Source organism: Morchella sextelata, assembly GCF_020137385.1.
Source record: "Morchella sextelata strain SCLS chromosome Unknown scls_11, whole genome shotgun sequence".
NCBI classification, from domain to species: Eukaryota; Fungi; Ascomycota; class Pezizomycetes; order Pezizales; family Morchellaceae; genus Morchella; species Morchella sextelata.
Window position 1 is genome coordinate 395,053 of NW_025408626.1, and position 15,473 is coordinate 410,525.

General features: G+C 52.8%; 4 protein-coding genes across 4 annotated transcripts; 2 read left to right on the forward strand and 2 right to left on the reverse strand.

The window, feature by feature from the left end:
* Nucleotides 1-1,773: 1,773 nt before the first annotated feature.
* H6S33_001532 (uncharacterized protein) lies at nt 1,774-3,807 on the reverse strand (the record flags this gene model as incomplete). Its single annotated transcript, XM_044833321.1, has 5 exons — nt 1,774-2,580; nt 2,646-2,913; nt 2,987-3,204; nt 3,273-3,555; nt 3,629-3,807. 5 exons carry the CDS (start codon nt 3,805-3,807, stop codon nt 1,774-1,776), a joined length of 1,755 nt encoding a protein of 584 aa, XP_044693593.1.
* A 515-nt stretch (nt 3,808-4,322) lies between these two features.
* Nucleotides 4,323-6,317, forward strand: H6S33_001533 (uncharacterized protein; the record flags this gene model as incomplete). Its single annotated transcript, XM_044833322.1, has 5 exons — nt 4,323-4,394; nt 4,452-4,682; nt 4,904-5,015; nt 5,068-6,234; nt 6,295-6,317. The coding sequence occupies 5 exons, from the start codon at nt 4,323-4,325 to the stop codon at nt 6,315-6,317; spliced, it is 1,605 nt and encodes a 534-aa protein (XP_044693594.1).
* A 461-nt stretch (nt 6,318-6,778) lies between these two features.
* On the forward strand, nt 6,779-7,276 carry H6S33_001534 (uncharacterized protein; the record flags this gene model as incomplete). Its single annotated transcript, XM_044833323.1, has 1 exon — nt 6,779-7,276. The coding sequence occupies one exon, from the start codon at nt 6,779-6,781 to the stop codon at nt 7,274-7,276; it is 498 nt and encodes a 165-aa protein (XP_044693595.1).
* Nucleotides 7,277-8,149: 873 nt separating this feature from the next.
* On the reverse strand, nt 8,150-10,641 carry H6S33_001535 (uncharacterized protein; the record flags this gene model as incomplete). Its single annotated transcript, XM_044833324.1, has 5 exons — nt 8,150-8,698; nt 8,762-8,966; nt 9,029-9,293; nt 9,413-10,292; nt 10,366-10,641. 5 exons carry the CDS (start codon nt 10,639-10,641, stop codon nt 8,150-8,152), a joined length of 2,175 nt encoding a protein of 724 aa, XP_044693596.1.
* Nucleotides 10,642-15,473: the final 4,832 nt, after the last annotated feature.

The following is a 15,473-nucleotide window of genomic DNA, read 5'->3' on the forward strand; positions in this document are numbered from 1 at the left end:
AAAGAACAAAAGGTACTGCAACGACTTATTGTTAGAGAGCGTTACTACCCCCACCCCTGGTTTGAACCCAGGACCTTATCCTGGGTAAACACTCGGTGTCTAACCCGACGAGCAGTCTAACCCACTAGACCACTCGCCCATGGTATGCTGTGCTGGAAGTGATACTTAAGCTTGGCACTGTGCCAAGATGAAGCAGAACCCCTAACCCTTCATGTCAATGCTCAGCCATCTATAATATTCAATAGCTCGATCACATTTTTTCATTTTGGATTATAGCAAACTGTGTCATCTTGCATCATATGTTATTGTAGAACACATCTACCGAAAACTGTGTCATTTTGAACCTTTTCAGTTAGATATAATCTACCCTCGTTCAGGGCTTCACGAATGATGGATAGTAACCGTGATTTCACCCATGCTTTCTAGAAAAGGTTTCTAGTTTCTTGAGAAATTTAGGTATAAATATGCGCTCTATATACTACATATATGAACTCTACGTGAAGCAAATTCTGGAAAATAATTGTATTCTTCGGAACCTCGTTAAAAACCCGGTGGGAAAAGAGTGAACCGTACACAGAAGAAATACAATAAAGGCAAATAAACAAACACAAATTGAAATGGGCTGGGGGAAGGGTAAGTAAGTAAACAATCTTTTTTGCAATAGGCTAGGGGAAATAATTAAACAGGGAGCAGGTAAACATCGTTTCTCAACATATGGGCATAATACACGTATTTTCAACGGGCTAGGGGGATAAATAAACAAGGTGTAAATAAACAGCGTTCGATCCCAAACATGTGGGTATAATACAGGTATTTTCAATGGGCTAGGGGAATAAATAAACAGTATCCCAAACATATGGGTATAATAATACACATATTATCAATGGGCTAAAGGGGATCGAATAAATAAATAAGGTGTAAATAAATAGTGTTCCTAAATATGTGGGTATAATATAGGGATTTTCAATGGGAAAGGGGGAATAAATAAATAAGTCAATACTCGGTAATAAGAAATGAATGGAGTAGGGAGAATACAAGATGTGGAAATAATCAAAGTGGGAAAAACAGTAACCCACAAATAGACGATAAGAAATAGGATAAGAAAAAAAAGAGAAAAAAAAAGAAAAGAAAACATATAGGGGCCTTTGGTACCGCCGACACCCATTGCCATAACTGTAAGGTTGCATGCAATTAATGAATTAAACAAAAAAAAAAAAAAAAAAAAAATACCGCCGACACCCCCCAAGGAAAATTAAAAAATAAAGGGAGGAGAGGAACGAGAAGGAAAAGGCCTTTATACTCGGTAGAAACAACAGGGCTAGGGTAGAAAATCTCGTAAAGGCCACTTTGTGTTTAAATATACGTATTGCGTTTCGTATGAACAGATATGTTATGAGAAACTACACGCGGGTATGTAAAACTTATGAAGTAAAGAACCCATGAAGTTTTACGGATTTATGGCTATCGTAGGATAAATACTATGTCTATATGATGTAAGTATTCCACTTTATAGGTTTTAAATGAACTCAATTACGATAACCTTCGTGTACGTGTATACGTGTACACATCCATATTAAACTCAAAGGAACTCTGTCACAAATTCTTGCTATCTGGGTAGATTCTATTCATCTTAAGGCGACTTTCATAACGTCTGATAGGATGCAAGGAATAAAGCGCTCTAGCAAACTAAAAGGCGAGCATTCAAACATCATCGAGGAGGAACTATATACCATTAAGCTCCTAAATGTATGTAGCGAGCAACCCCCAAGAATTTCAATGTCTTCCCCATCTGTCCACAAATGCTTTCTTCTCCCTACCCTGCCCATGTAAGTCACCGCCGCTCCTCTGCAACTCCTCCAAGCCTCTCCCCAGCCCGCCCATTCTGCCCGCCACGGCATTGACTTTCCGCTCAACTTCTTCAAGGCCATCCATGAGGTCCTCCGCAATAAATGACATGACCCCTCGCTTTCTTGCCGGCGGAGGATACACGTTCGCCCATACCAAAGCGTGCTGAGCGATCCTGGCCACGTTCCAGAACTCACTGATGGCCTCGCGGATCTCCATCTCAGCCGAGAGGTCTTGCTCTTGCGTCTGGAGCTTCTCGAATTGTTGCCGGACATGCGCATCCAAATACTTATATTTCGAAGCTGTCAACTCTTGGGAAACTGCAGGGCCACCTTTAACCGGCGAGGCAAATAAAGAACTTGCATTTGGTGCTGGGGTGGATGGCACAGGAACACCCAGAAGCGTGAGCATTCTCAGCTCCGGGAGGTCATCTTCAACATTTCTGGCATCTCCCCCAAGGCTTCCACCACGGCGGCGATTTGGTGGGGTGAAAATAGGCATGTTTTTGAAAGGGTGTGGATTCTTCACCGGCGTTGCAGGTCTTATAGAAGAAGTATCCGCTTTCTGATCATCATTTGCTAGTGGGGTTTCAGCTTGCTTGTTAAGAGGTGATTTAGACTCCTGTTCTATGGTAGCAATTATCTGGGATATAGCCCTTGCTTTTGCGAGGTCTCTCTTTAGCCTTTCGGCGGCAGATGCGTTGCGTTTTTGTAAGTGCATCAACACGTCACGAATCTGGGGATTAACAAGCGTGAGTACTTGCCTCGGTTTTGGTACTGCCTTGAGAAAGAGATACTTACATATGCACCACCAACCTGCAGTCCTTCACTTGCCTTCTTTTTCCCATTCTCTACTTCTTTGATAACTGGCCGTAAGTATTCCTGTTCAGCAGCCATTTGAGCTACTGAAGGTATCTCAGAATATAGACTTTCCAGGTCTTGCTTGAGCTCTGCAATGGCATCTGCATCAGGGTTATCGGCTGAATTGGTATTATTTTTTGGGTTGACGATTTCCAGGAACATGCGGTCCAGTCGGGCCTTTAATGAGGCGGCGGATAGCATTGATAGCCTGGGCAACGATAAGATTAGACTTGAGATTTACACTATCCAGGATCGAGAGAGTAGCAAGCAAAGATCCATACTTCTTAACCAATACTGTGACCCTTTCGACAACTTCGTTGCCCTCAGCTCCCTCGTCCCCACTTACGATAACCCCATCTGCCAACCGCCCGAGCCTCCCGAGAACCCTATCATCACTACGCAGCATCTTCTCCACCCCCTCCAGATCAACAGACGAAGCCTTCGTATTCTGCTTGAAGTCAGCGACCTCCTCCCGTAATATCCCCAACAGATCATCAATCTACACAACCAAACCCGTCAGCCATCCAGTCCCCACCCACACACACAAAACCCAGTGCTACAACTCACAGCAGCCTGCTCATTCTCCATCTCCGCCGCCCACTTCATCCTCCGCCTCTCCTCCATCCTCCTCCGCCCCTCCTCCTCCGCCCCCGCCTTCGCCTTCATAGCCCTCAACATCGCGCCCTGCCTCTGCAGCTGCGCCGTCTGCCGCCGCAGCATCTCCGTCGACCTCGCCAACTGCTCCGTCTCCACCCGCAGCTCATCCTCGAACCTCGGGCGCACCGTATGGAGCTCCGGGTGCTGCTTCTGCAGCTTCGACAAGGCCCCCGTCTTCTTGAGGTGGTTGTAGCTACGAAAAATGATCAGCACACTACTATGCCCTACGACGGATCGCAGATTGGGGGGGGGGGGGGTGTTCTCACATCTCTGCTTCTTCTAGAGACACAAGCGTATCCTTACCCAGATACCGCTCCACCCAGTCCGTCACCGGCACCGCTGTCTTGGTGTTGCTGAACGCCCAGGAAACATCGTCGCTCGTCAACGGGATCTGGTGAGACTCGAGCTCGCGCAGCAGGCGCGACTGAGCTTCCGAGGGGTCCATTGTTTGTGGTGGTGGTGGTGGTGGTACGTGGAGGGAAGCTAGCTTCTGGTCAATTCGGTATTGGGGGTGGTGGTGGTGGTGGTGGTGGAGGGAAGCTAGCTTCTGGCCAATTCGGTATTTGGGGTAGTGGTAGGAGCTCAATTCGCCGGGCGCAATTGCAAGTAAGGAGAGCTTCGTTTCATTATACAACCAGTTGTTCAAGATCGAGAGAGGCTCAACCACCGACCGACCGGGGGGGAGCTGGGCCCTGGGGTGACATCAACAAATGTCGTTGAGCTAAGCTCACGCTAAAAAGCTTGGTCCCTGACACGCGCACTAAGCCACAAGCGGTCACCGCATTATCTCTCCGAGCTGAGCCGAGGTCACCAAAGCATAAAAAGATGGGGTTTCTCCGGCGATCTCTAGTACTCTACTCCATGACCGGCTCTATTTCATTTCACAAGGCTGCAGTTTGGATTTTACTTCTTTTTTTTTTTTTTTTTTTTTTTTTTTTTTTTTTTCCTAGGGCCGCAAACATGTCGTCGTCGTACATCACCACCCGCCCGGCACTGGCCGCAATATCGGACGGTTTCTTGGCGCTATCATTGGTATGTACGTTCCTGAGTCATTCCTAGTTGGGCGACGGACGCTAATATTTTCAGTAGACAGTGCGCTCGTCGTGGCGGCGGCTGCTGGTGTCGTGGGTGTACACGCCGGCGGGGATCTTTCTGATCCTGCTAGCGTGCTGGGGCGTGGATTCGGCGATCAGGCTGACGGGGGTGTCGTTCCCGGCGAGCGTGGCGTGTATGATTTTGTTGTTTGCGGGGCTGGTGGGGTGTGAGGTGGTGCTGGGGGAGCGGAGGACGAGGGGCGTGGTGAGGGTTGTGGATGTGCCTGTGAGTGTGTGTTGTGGAAATGATTGTGGCTACCGGTAAATTGAGTTTGGGCCGCGTTGAGAAACGAGGCCTGGGCTTGGCTTGTTGGGTGGTGACAAGCGTTTTGCAATTTTTGTTATTTTGTGGTGGATTTTTAGTCCGCAACTAAAGCCTTGCCTTATTTGTCTGCGTTCTGTCATCATCATTGGCTCACCAACTTACTTAATTTGTTAACTTTATAGACCGGTTTCGCCTTACGATATATCAACGTCTTCTTTACACCCAGCTTCATACTCTTGCCTCTCAGCCCAAGCATAGGCGGCGTCGAAATCGGCAAGATAATAGCAATCTTTAGTTAGCCCACCTCCCCCGGCATATTTACCTACCCATCACTAACCACCCGTAGTAATCGGCTTCGTCGTAATGCTCATCTTCACCGCCTACCTCGTGCAGGCGCTGCAAGTCCTCTTCAAGACCTCCAAGCACGCGGACGAAAGCGCCCCCGAGTCAATACCCCTGACCAACACGCCCCAAGCGCGGTCTATCGGCAACACACCCCAAGACTCACTCCTCAACCTAGAGACAGAACTTGTATCGCCGCAGCCCGCAGCAGAACCAAACCACATCCGCGGCCCAGGGCCGCAATGCGCTTTTGCCTCGCAGACGCCTGCGCTGCTGTCAATTCTCCGGCAGGAGGGGAGTCCGCTATCTAGGCCACAGAGATGGGCTGCGTTCTTAAATACTCACCTTGATACCGCTACGTATTCCCTCTTCCTACTCATAGGGATCGTAGTGTTTTACACCACATCCTACGCCATGCCACTCCACCTCTCCCTCAACGTCCTCACCTACACCCTCTCCCTCTCCCTCCCCCCCAAAGCCCGTCGCATCCTGCACCCCGTCCTCACCACCTCCCTGCTGACCCTCCTCCTGCTAACGCTCCTCTCCCTCAGTACGCACCAACCCCTCCCCACCACGCTCAAGACTTACTCAACAAGCACCCGCTACCTCTCCCTCTTCCGCGGCCAAACCCCCTCCCTCCCGCTGCCAGGCGCCGGCGACATCTTCGCCTCCGTCCTCGACGCCTCCATCGTCTCCCTCGCGCTGCCCATGTACACGCACCGCGCCTCCCTCCTCACGCACCTCCCCAGCATCCTCCTCCCCTGCACCGCCCTCGCCGCCGCCTCCCTCTTCGCGTACCCCGCGCTCTGCAGCGCCCTCGGCCTCGCCCCCGCGCGCGCGCTCTCCTTCGCCGCGCGCAGCCTCACGCTCGCGCTTGCGCTCCCGGCCGTCGGGAACCTGGGCGGCGACGCGAACCTGGCCGCCGTGCTGTGCATCATGAGCGGCATTGTGGGCGTGCTGGTGGGCGGCGGCGTGTTGAGGGTCGCCGGGGTGAGGAGGGAGGACTATGTGACGAGGGGGGTGGCGATGGGGGTTAATGGTGGGGCGATTGCGACGGCGGCGCTGGTGGTGGGCGGGGATCCGAGGGCGGCGGCGTTGGGGGTGTTGGCGATGGTGGTGTTTGGGATGGGGGTTGTGGTGTTGACGGCTGTGCCGGCTGTTGTGGGGACTTGTGGGTGCCCTTTCTTTTTGTGTGTTTTAGATTGTAGGGAGAATACTGATGGTGTTATAGTGAAGGGCATGGTGGGAATATAGAGAGAGGGTGGAGTGGAGTGGTGGGTATGCGGGGTTCTCTGTGGTGGGAGGGCGGTGGGGGGGGGGGGGGGACGTTGCGGCGTGGGCGTGGGGTCAATGATCACTACATGTAGGTTCACAGGCTATCATTCGCACTAGTCACAGCCCATCACTCGGCGCGTCGTTCTCCCTCCACACCACAGGCGGGCGGCCACGTGTGTATGCAAGCCCGAGACAGGGCCCTAACGAATGCGTCCGTGTCATCTGTACATGACTCTTGCATGCCACATGTCATTGCCGTGGCCCCAGTGCTCGTTCGCGTCGATCCGCGTCCGTGTTGAACTAAACTCTGACTCGATCATCTCACCTCTCCTCGTCCCATCTTGCCTCGTCTCGTCTCGTCTCACTGCCATCAAGCAGACCCTCAAAACCATCCCAAGAACCCTTAAAACCATCAAAACCAGCAAACCCCCCTCACCCCAATGCCACCCACCCGCACCACCCCCTTCACCTCCACCTCCACCTCCACCTCCACCACCCCCCCCACCACCGCCACCGCCACCCGCGCCAGCACCCGCCCCCCCTGGTCCACCACCACCGCCTGGTCCACCCTGCACGCCACCCACCACCTCACCCCCTGGGGCCACCGCACCACGCGCTACCACACCGCGCTCTCCAAGAAGCTCTACCTGCGCTTCGGGCTGCACAACGCCGGGCTGGCCAGCGGCTTCTGGCGCGAGTGGGCGGCGGGCTGCATCGTGGCGCAGTGCGACGAGGGCGTGTTTATGTTCAGCCACGACTTTGGCTATGCGTGTCTTGTGGCGGTGGGGTTTGGGAAGGCGGTGGGGATTATACGCGGGGCCAGGGATGAGCAGATGGAGGGTGCGTGGAGGAGGATGGGGGGGGTGTATGATGCGGGGGCGGAGGGGCAGTGGCCGGGTGATGGGGGGGATGGGGAGGAGGAGGAGGGGGGGAAGTAGTGGGGGATGTGGGCTTGTGGTGGCGACTAGTAAATGTATCAATTAGGCCATGGTTCCGAGGTTTGTTCGGATTCGTGGCAGGGGTTCAGTGATGTGTGTAGTATCAATTGAATTGAGTTCAATTGGCTAGATTGAGCTGTAGCACGAACCGAGTGATTGTTGCTATATGTCTTGATCGTTAGTAGCTGCGTATATAATCTCCCATATTCAGGTAACAGTTCACATCTGAAGCACTAAACACCGGTGACGGGCATCAGTACCAACATCAGTACCGATCATCAGTACCAACCGGTATAACTATCAGTACCCATCAGCACTAACCATCACTACCACTACCACCACCACCACCAACCAACCAACCAACCAACCAACCCCATCCGCACCCAGCCTAGCTTAACAGATCATCACCATCCCGCCATTACCACACCGCCAGGGCGACAACCGGTACTCTACCCGTATTCAAAGCCCATCCTCAACACCGGCGACAGCGCTCAGTGTCGACTTGACCATACGGCCATCTAATAGCAGCTGGATCTAGGTATTCTGTATATACCTACTTAGGAGTTGAGTTACATACAAGCCGTCAATTTCTTGGTATTCGCGCCTCTACACTACACTACACTACACTACACTACACTAGCACTACAAACCCGACCGAGTGACAAGCCATGACCACACCCACCCCAAAGCACAACCACAAACTAAAGCACCAACGCAACAAATTACGATATTTATTTACCGTCTACCTACGCGCACCAAAAGCCGACACAAACAAATCCTTCCCCCCCCTCCTCCTCCCCTCTCTCCTCCCTCCCTGCTTCCCACTACATAGTGCACGCACTCCCGCTAACACAACCCAACCCAAACAAACAACTATACCTCCTCCTCCTCCTCCTCCTCCGCCAGCCTCTGGTACCTCCCGCCCGCGCCACCCCCACCGCCACGCACCCTCATCCTCGGCGGCGTCTCATACATATTAAAGTAATCCACCACGCCGCCGCCCAGCAGCGCCTCTCCGCCCCCCTCCCTACTCGGCCTCAGCAGCGGCGCCGGATCACACCAAAAGTCCTTACAGTTGGTCACAATCCCCCTTGAAAACGGGTTGCCGCGCGCGCGGGCGGCGCCGCCGCGGTCAGAGGTGATGTTCACGAACGCGCCGACGCCGAGCGCCTTCTTCACCTTCGTCCAGCACGTGTCCGTGTTATGCGGGCGGTGCCCGTGCCCGTGCCCGTGGTGGCCGCGGGCGGCAGGGTCGGGGCCGCGGTGGCCGGACGTCAGCTGCGCGCCGTCCATGGACGAGGAGCCGGCGGCGATGGTGGACGCGATTGTGGCGGCGACCTTGTGTTCGTTGAAGTGCGTGTGGCTGTGGCGGCTGCCGTGCATGCTCTCGTATGTCGTCTGTGCGCGCGCGATCTGGACGAGCTGGACGACGAGCAGCATGGTGACCCATGTGGTTTGCAGGCAGCCCCAGAGGCAGATGTAGACGGTGAAGGGGTCCTGCAGGACGGGGGAGCAGAAGGGCTCGGCGAGGAGGGCGCAGGTGGGGTAGGTGGTGAGCTGGGGGAGGAGCGTGAAGTGGGTGATGACGAGGTTGACGAGGATGAAGATGCCGAGTTCGAGGCAGAGGACGAAGAGGAAGAATTGGCGGTGGTTCTTGACGCCGATGCAGTTGAAGACCCAGGGGCAGTGGCTGTCATGGGATGGGGTGGTTAGTGGGGGGAGTGAGGGGACGGGGAGAGGAGGTGCACTGACTGGTCGTGTTTGGCGACGCATCTGGCGCAGCGTTTGCAGTGCTTTGCGCGCAGGGGCATGCGCACCATGCATTGGACGCAGAAGTTCTCAGAGTCGTATTTCCAGAGGGTTAGTAGCTCCTCGATCACGGCCTTTTGCTCCGTGACGCTGGAGAGCTTCGGGATGTATCCAGGGTCATAGAGCATGCAAACTATGTAGAAGTAGACGCAGAAGCCGAAGACAATGCCAAAGAATATGTTGCTGAATGGGACGGTGCCAAACGTATCTTTTAGGGCGCAAAGAGAGAAGAGAAAGTCAACTTATGCTCCCCCACTCATGTTTTTGTAGGAACCGTTTTTTTCTTTTTATATTCAGAGAAGTAATACACAAAGGAGGGGTTATTACTAGGTAATATGTGGAAAATCCATCTCTCCGCAATCCAGAACGCCGTAGCTCCAAAGATACCTGCCAAGTAGGGCGTTTTATACATCGCCTTCTCGCCATCCCCATAATCCAGCGCCTTATCCGCGACCCAGTGCAACCCAGCCCCCACCGCGCCCGCAACAGGAATCCCCAGAAACCACGGCAGCTGCGCGAGACACGTAGTGACCGCCCAGACCACGACCGTCGGCCAGCAGAAGAAGAACTTGTGCAGCACGGCCGTCTTGTCCTGCACCCGGACGCCCAGTATCGTGCCGGTAGGGTGCAGCGGATTCCCGTCCCGGTCGTATCCGCACTCCTCCAGCGCATCCCACCAGACCCGCTGCGTCTTGAGCTCCTCCGCGACAAGCGCCGGCGTCTTGCCGTCGTTGTTCTTGACGAACCGGTCGGAGCCGTACTCGATGAGCTTCTGTATGCACCCGAAGTTGCCGCGCACAATCGCCCAATGCAGCGCGGTAAAGCCGTTGTCGTCAACCGCATGTATGTCCGCGCCCCAGCGCAGGAACAGATCTACACTCGACGCATACCCCTTATACGCCGCCCACATTAGGCTTGTGTGCATCAGCGGGTCTCGAGAGTCCACGGGGATGCCCTGGTGTAACAGCAGCACCAGCAGCAACAGGTTCCCGTCAAATGTTGCAAGGTGGAGGATATTGTAGCCGCTGCTATCGGCGAGTAGGGGGTCAGCACCGTTCCGGAGGAGCAGGTTGACGGTGTAGTAGTGGCCGCGTTGCGCGGCCCACATGGCAGGAGTTGAGACCGAGTCGCCGCCCTTTGCGTTGACGTCGGCGCCGCGCTCTATAAGCAGCTTGCACACGGCGTAGCGATTGTTGATTGCAGCCCACTACATCTGTTAGCGGTGCGAGGGGGGAGAGGATTGATATAGGGATGGAGGGTATGAGGGGGGTATTAATCACATGTAGTGGCCCGATCCCGTCAGCGTCGGTCCAGCGTGCAGTGATCTCTCCTCTATCGAGAAGGGCCTTGACGGCGACCTCGTCGCCCATCATGCTCAACTTGATGATGTCGTCCTTGAGCTCCAGCTCGGGCGGCGGCGAGCTCGCCATCATGTCCCTTAACTCAACGGTGTCCATATCCACCGCGGGTGGCGCAACAGAGCTCTTTGAGGGCGTGGGGAACCCTGGCGGCGCATTTGAGCGTTGGTTATCATGGCGCGTGGAAGAGCTGGCCATCTAAAGTGAGTAGGAAAGGGATATCTCCCTAATAGAAGTAGTGGGTGGGTTGTGGTGGATGTAGTGGCGGGTGTGTGGGGGGGGGGGTTTGGATGGTTCGGGAGAGGGCAACAAAGCTAGGCAAGCAAGCAGTGCAGAGAAAGGGCAAACAGGTAATAGGGACCTGGAACTGGAAGGGGATGATATCGATGGGGTGCCGGATAATATATATTATCTGTAGAGCAGAATACTACGTATGTAAAATAATGCAGTAGTAGACAAAGAATGTAGGAATCAGCCTCGCCCGTCTGTGCTTCTCTTCCCAGGCCCTTTTCTTTTTTTTTTCTCTTACACACACTCTCTCTCGCTGCCTGTTGCCTGCGCTGCTCGCTGCTTGCTGCTTGCTTCCTTTCCTTCCACCTTCCTTCTCCTTCTTCTTGATCCGTTAGTTACTTCTCCAGCGTCCAGTGGACCCTAACTGAACCCTTGCGCTTTGCGCGGGAGCTCGGCTCGCTCGTCGCAACAACACGTTGCCAAGTCGGAGGTCGCTCTCACGTAATCCTTGGCTGCCTCTGTGTCATTGAATATCACTCGTCTCGAATGCTGGGTGCTGGGTGTCGAGGGCCGCCAATCAACATTCTACAGGAGAGCTCGAGTGTCGGAGTCGGTGTCGGTGTGTTGATGGAAACACATTATATAGAGGCTTTGGTTCTAAGAGACCTTGTCTGTGACTTGGCTAACATGGCTAACATGGCAGTATGGACAGGTCTTGTTCCGCCGGTGATCTGTCTTTTGTACAGCTCCCCGGACTGCTTGCGTAGTGTAGAAGTGCGTGCACATACGTGGACAAAGATGACGTCTTGTACGCGAATACATGCATCCGAATATGGTGTTCCAGAAGGAAGCTGGCTCTGTTCGAGGTCTTTGCAGTGGCAGGCTTTAAGATTTGTGTTGAGAGAAGTGAAAAAAAAGAACCAACAGTTTATTCCAGCACCTCAATCTGTCAAATACCAGAGCTCTTGACCTACTGATCTTGCATCAGGGCTAGGCTTACTACAGCCTCAGAGCCCTATCTTTAGCCTAGCCCGCTCTACCTGCCTCCGTCTATCCTTGCCACACATTACCTTAAATTCTCTTTCCCGGTCTGCTCTACCTCTCCCTTCCCCACCTCTCAACTCCACACTCCACTCCGCCCCACACGCCTCACCACCAACCCCCCATTTTACTTCTGCTTCGTGCTTCCCTTCTGTCCGTGAGAAGTATGTTCTGTTTCATGCAGCTGGAGCGGACATGTTGTTACGGACAGAACCGAACGCAGGAATGCAGAGGTTTGGTGTGGTGCGGTGTGTGGTGATACTTGCATATTTTTTTTTGCTTCTCTTCTGCTCCATGCCACTTTGTGCTGCCCCGCGGGGAGGGGAGGTTTTTGATTCAACTGCTGGCCATGCCACTACCGATCATGTGTTAAAGAAGAGTAGGCGCCAGAAACCCCGGAGGGCTGACTGACTACTACGCAGTGGATCGTAGGAAGTAAAGGTAGGTGGCATTCTGTGCTGTAAGAAGTCGGTTTGCTCTATAGTCGTTACTGTACTGCCTTTTCTTGAGTTCAGATGATGTAGGTTCCCCTTTGAAACACCCCCTAGATTGTATAGAGCCGTGCCTACGTACGCGTTTTGTCAATAGTGGCGAGAGGTCATGGACTATGGCCGGAGATATGCTACTACGAGGGGTGGATTTATTGAGGTTGGGTTTTAGTATGTATTGAAACACCACCCATAGGCACAGACAACTAAATCCATAGCATAGCTGAGTTCAAAGCCCACTTATCCATGAATGTCGGGTATGGCCATTGAGCCATTATCTGACAACAACCATAGCTATCGTAGCCCCGCGGCAGATTTGGCTTGGTACGTTGATGGGAAGGCGAGAAGGAGAAACTGGGTACTTACGGGCCCGGCGCGGCGGGTAGGCGGGTTTTATTATTTTTTACTAGTGTAGTAAGTACGCACAATGCTCTACCCTGCCTTACCAAGGGGGCTCGGGGAGATGGGCTCAAAGCTAGCTCTGCCGCGCAAACAGACATGCCCTGGTAGTGTAGTGGTTAACATACCAGAAACTCAGCACGTAGGTTTAGAGCTGTGAGGAGATCTTGGGTTCGAATCCCAATCGGGGCAGTATCAATTCTTTTTTTCTTTCTATTTCTCTCGCTCCCCGGCAGGCTGTTATCTCCATAGGCGTCGCATCCTCACCTTCCAGGTTCCGCATCTTCCAGACATGCCCTGGTAGTGTAGCGGTTAACATACCAGAAACTCAGCACGTAGGTTTAGAGCTGTGAGGAGATCTTGGGTTCGAATCCCAATCGGGGCAGTATCAATTCTTTTTTTTTTCTATTTTTCTCGCTCCCCGGCAGGCTGTTATCTCCATAGGCGTCGCATCCTCACTTTCCAGGTTCCTCACTTTCCAGGTTCCGCATCTTCCAGACATGCCCTGGTAGTGTAGCGGTTAACATACCAGAAACTCAGCACGTAGGTTTAGAGCTGTGAGGAGATCTTGGGTTCGAATCCCAATCGGGGCAGTATCAATTCTTTTTTTCTTTCTATTTCTCTCGCCCCCGGCAGGCTGTTATCTCCATAGGCGTCGCATCCTCACTTTCCAGGTTCCGCATCTTCCAGACATGCCCTGGTAGTGTAGTGGTTAACATACCAGAAACTCAGCATGTAGGTTTAGAGCTGTGAGGAGATCTTGGGTTCGAATCCCAATCGGGGCAGTATCAATGCTTTTTTTTTTCTATTTTTCTCGCTCCCCGGCAGGCTGTTATCTCCATAGGCGTCGCATTCTCACTTTCCAGGTTCCGCATCTTCCTACCTAGGAGCCAAAGCTACACAACCTCCTCCAAGTCTCGCTGTCTGGGCTTCTACGCCGGGACGGGCGGAAGCTTACCAGCTACTGATTCTTACCTGTGGCGCTCTCTGTTGACTTTCCATACCGCGCGCGGTACTTTCTCTGCTCGTGGACGGAGCCCTCCACCGCTTTCGCTCTGAGTGACTTACATGTAACGGACGATTTCTTTTTTCTGATTTCTTTTTCATTTTCCCTACTTTTGTTTTCTTTTTTCATTTTCTCTACTTTCCGCTCTACCGCATGTGGAAATTTCTTGATGGGGGGAGGTGCTTTCAAAATGAAAATGAAAGGAAAGGTAAATCCCCCGTAGATCTAAGCAGCGACGGTGGTTGTGCTGATTATGGGGGATCGATGGTAGCGAGTTGGTGTTCATTGATTAAAGCCGATGGTGACAAGGGTGTAGGGGAGTACACGTACGGTAGTCCATAAAACGTCAAAGAAGTCAATTTATAGCCCGTCGAAGTGCGCCGAGAGGGCATACAGTCGACTACACGTATTGCTACGGATAACTTTAGGCTGAGCACCTTGTCGGGCTTCACTTGTTCGCAGCTCATTTCGATAGACTGATGTTTTTCATCCTATACTACATAGCAAAGGTTTTTTTAATCCAGATTACGTGGGGTGAATTCTTCGAGTGATAATCCATGATCACCCGCTTGTGGGCAACGACACCCGAAGGAAGCGGCATACAGAAACACCGCATTACCCCATGTCCCCCCCTTCTATTCCCCAATTGTGGCGGTACCCTGGTTCGAGCTGCCGCACTACCTAAGCTCGCACCCAGCCCTCACAAGCAAGCTGCTCGTTGGGCATGGCTACGGGTAGGTGACGACGCAACACCCTACTACGAGGGAAGCTCACACTAACGCAGAGTCCCGAAGACTCACTATCAGATTATCTGGTCTATCTGTCCAGAATTCGAAGCTTGGCCCCTTTGGCTATAAGCTCCCGTTTCTTCGCTCCCTCCTTTGCTCTTTCTCTTCTTTTTCCTTATCTTTTTTTCTCCCTCTTTATTTACGACACAACAACACAACAACACAAGTGGGCACTGGGGGCGAATTGGCACTGGGGAAAAATGGGCACTGGGGCAAAATGGGAACTGGGGCACTGGGAATTGGTCTGTCACTGTGGTGGTCACACAGATCATCCACAACAGAAAACGTGGCAGTGTAGCAGAAGAAGGAGACGGAGATGGGGACTCTTTCTCTTCTCCTGTTACACATCGTACTCTGGCTGCCTGTGAGGGGACGATTAGAACTGCGTGGGCACTGGGGAAAATTGGGCACTGGGGAAAACTGGACACTGGGGCAAACTAGGCACTGGGGGAAAGTGGGCGAATTGGGCAGATTGAGAACTGGGGTAAAGTAAGCACTGTGGGAAAGTGAGAAACTAGGAAAGATTCGGAACTGAGGGAGAGTTGGCACTGGGGCAGCAAATAACGACTCTCTTTCGTGTAGAGTTCGTTTGGCTGGTCTTTTAACTGTGGTGGTGATTCACCCGGTAACAGATCTAGCTACAGAGGGTGCATCGGTGTTTATTGAAGGAGTCATTTTTATTTTTGAATTCTTTAATAAACACATCGTTCTCTGGAATCTTGCGAGGGGACGAGCAGAATAGTGGGTTCGTTGGAGCCAATCGGGACTGGGGGGACAGATTATGATTCTCTTTGGTGGGGAGTCAATGGGGCTTGACTTGTCGCTGTGGTGGTGATTCACCCAGTGGCAGAGCGCAGCCGTGTTTCGCCTGCTCCGAAGATTCGCAATATCATTGTGTTGATCTTCGGAACAGGCCAAACACATCGTTCTCTGGCATCCAGCGAGGGAACGAGCGGAACTGTGGGCAAAGTGGGCTCTGGGGGAATGATGGTTTTTTGATTATGGATGCTTTTTCGGGGTTCATGTTTGGGCATATACACACATGCACGGATGAATTCATAGCGAGCACAGCAAGTG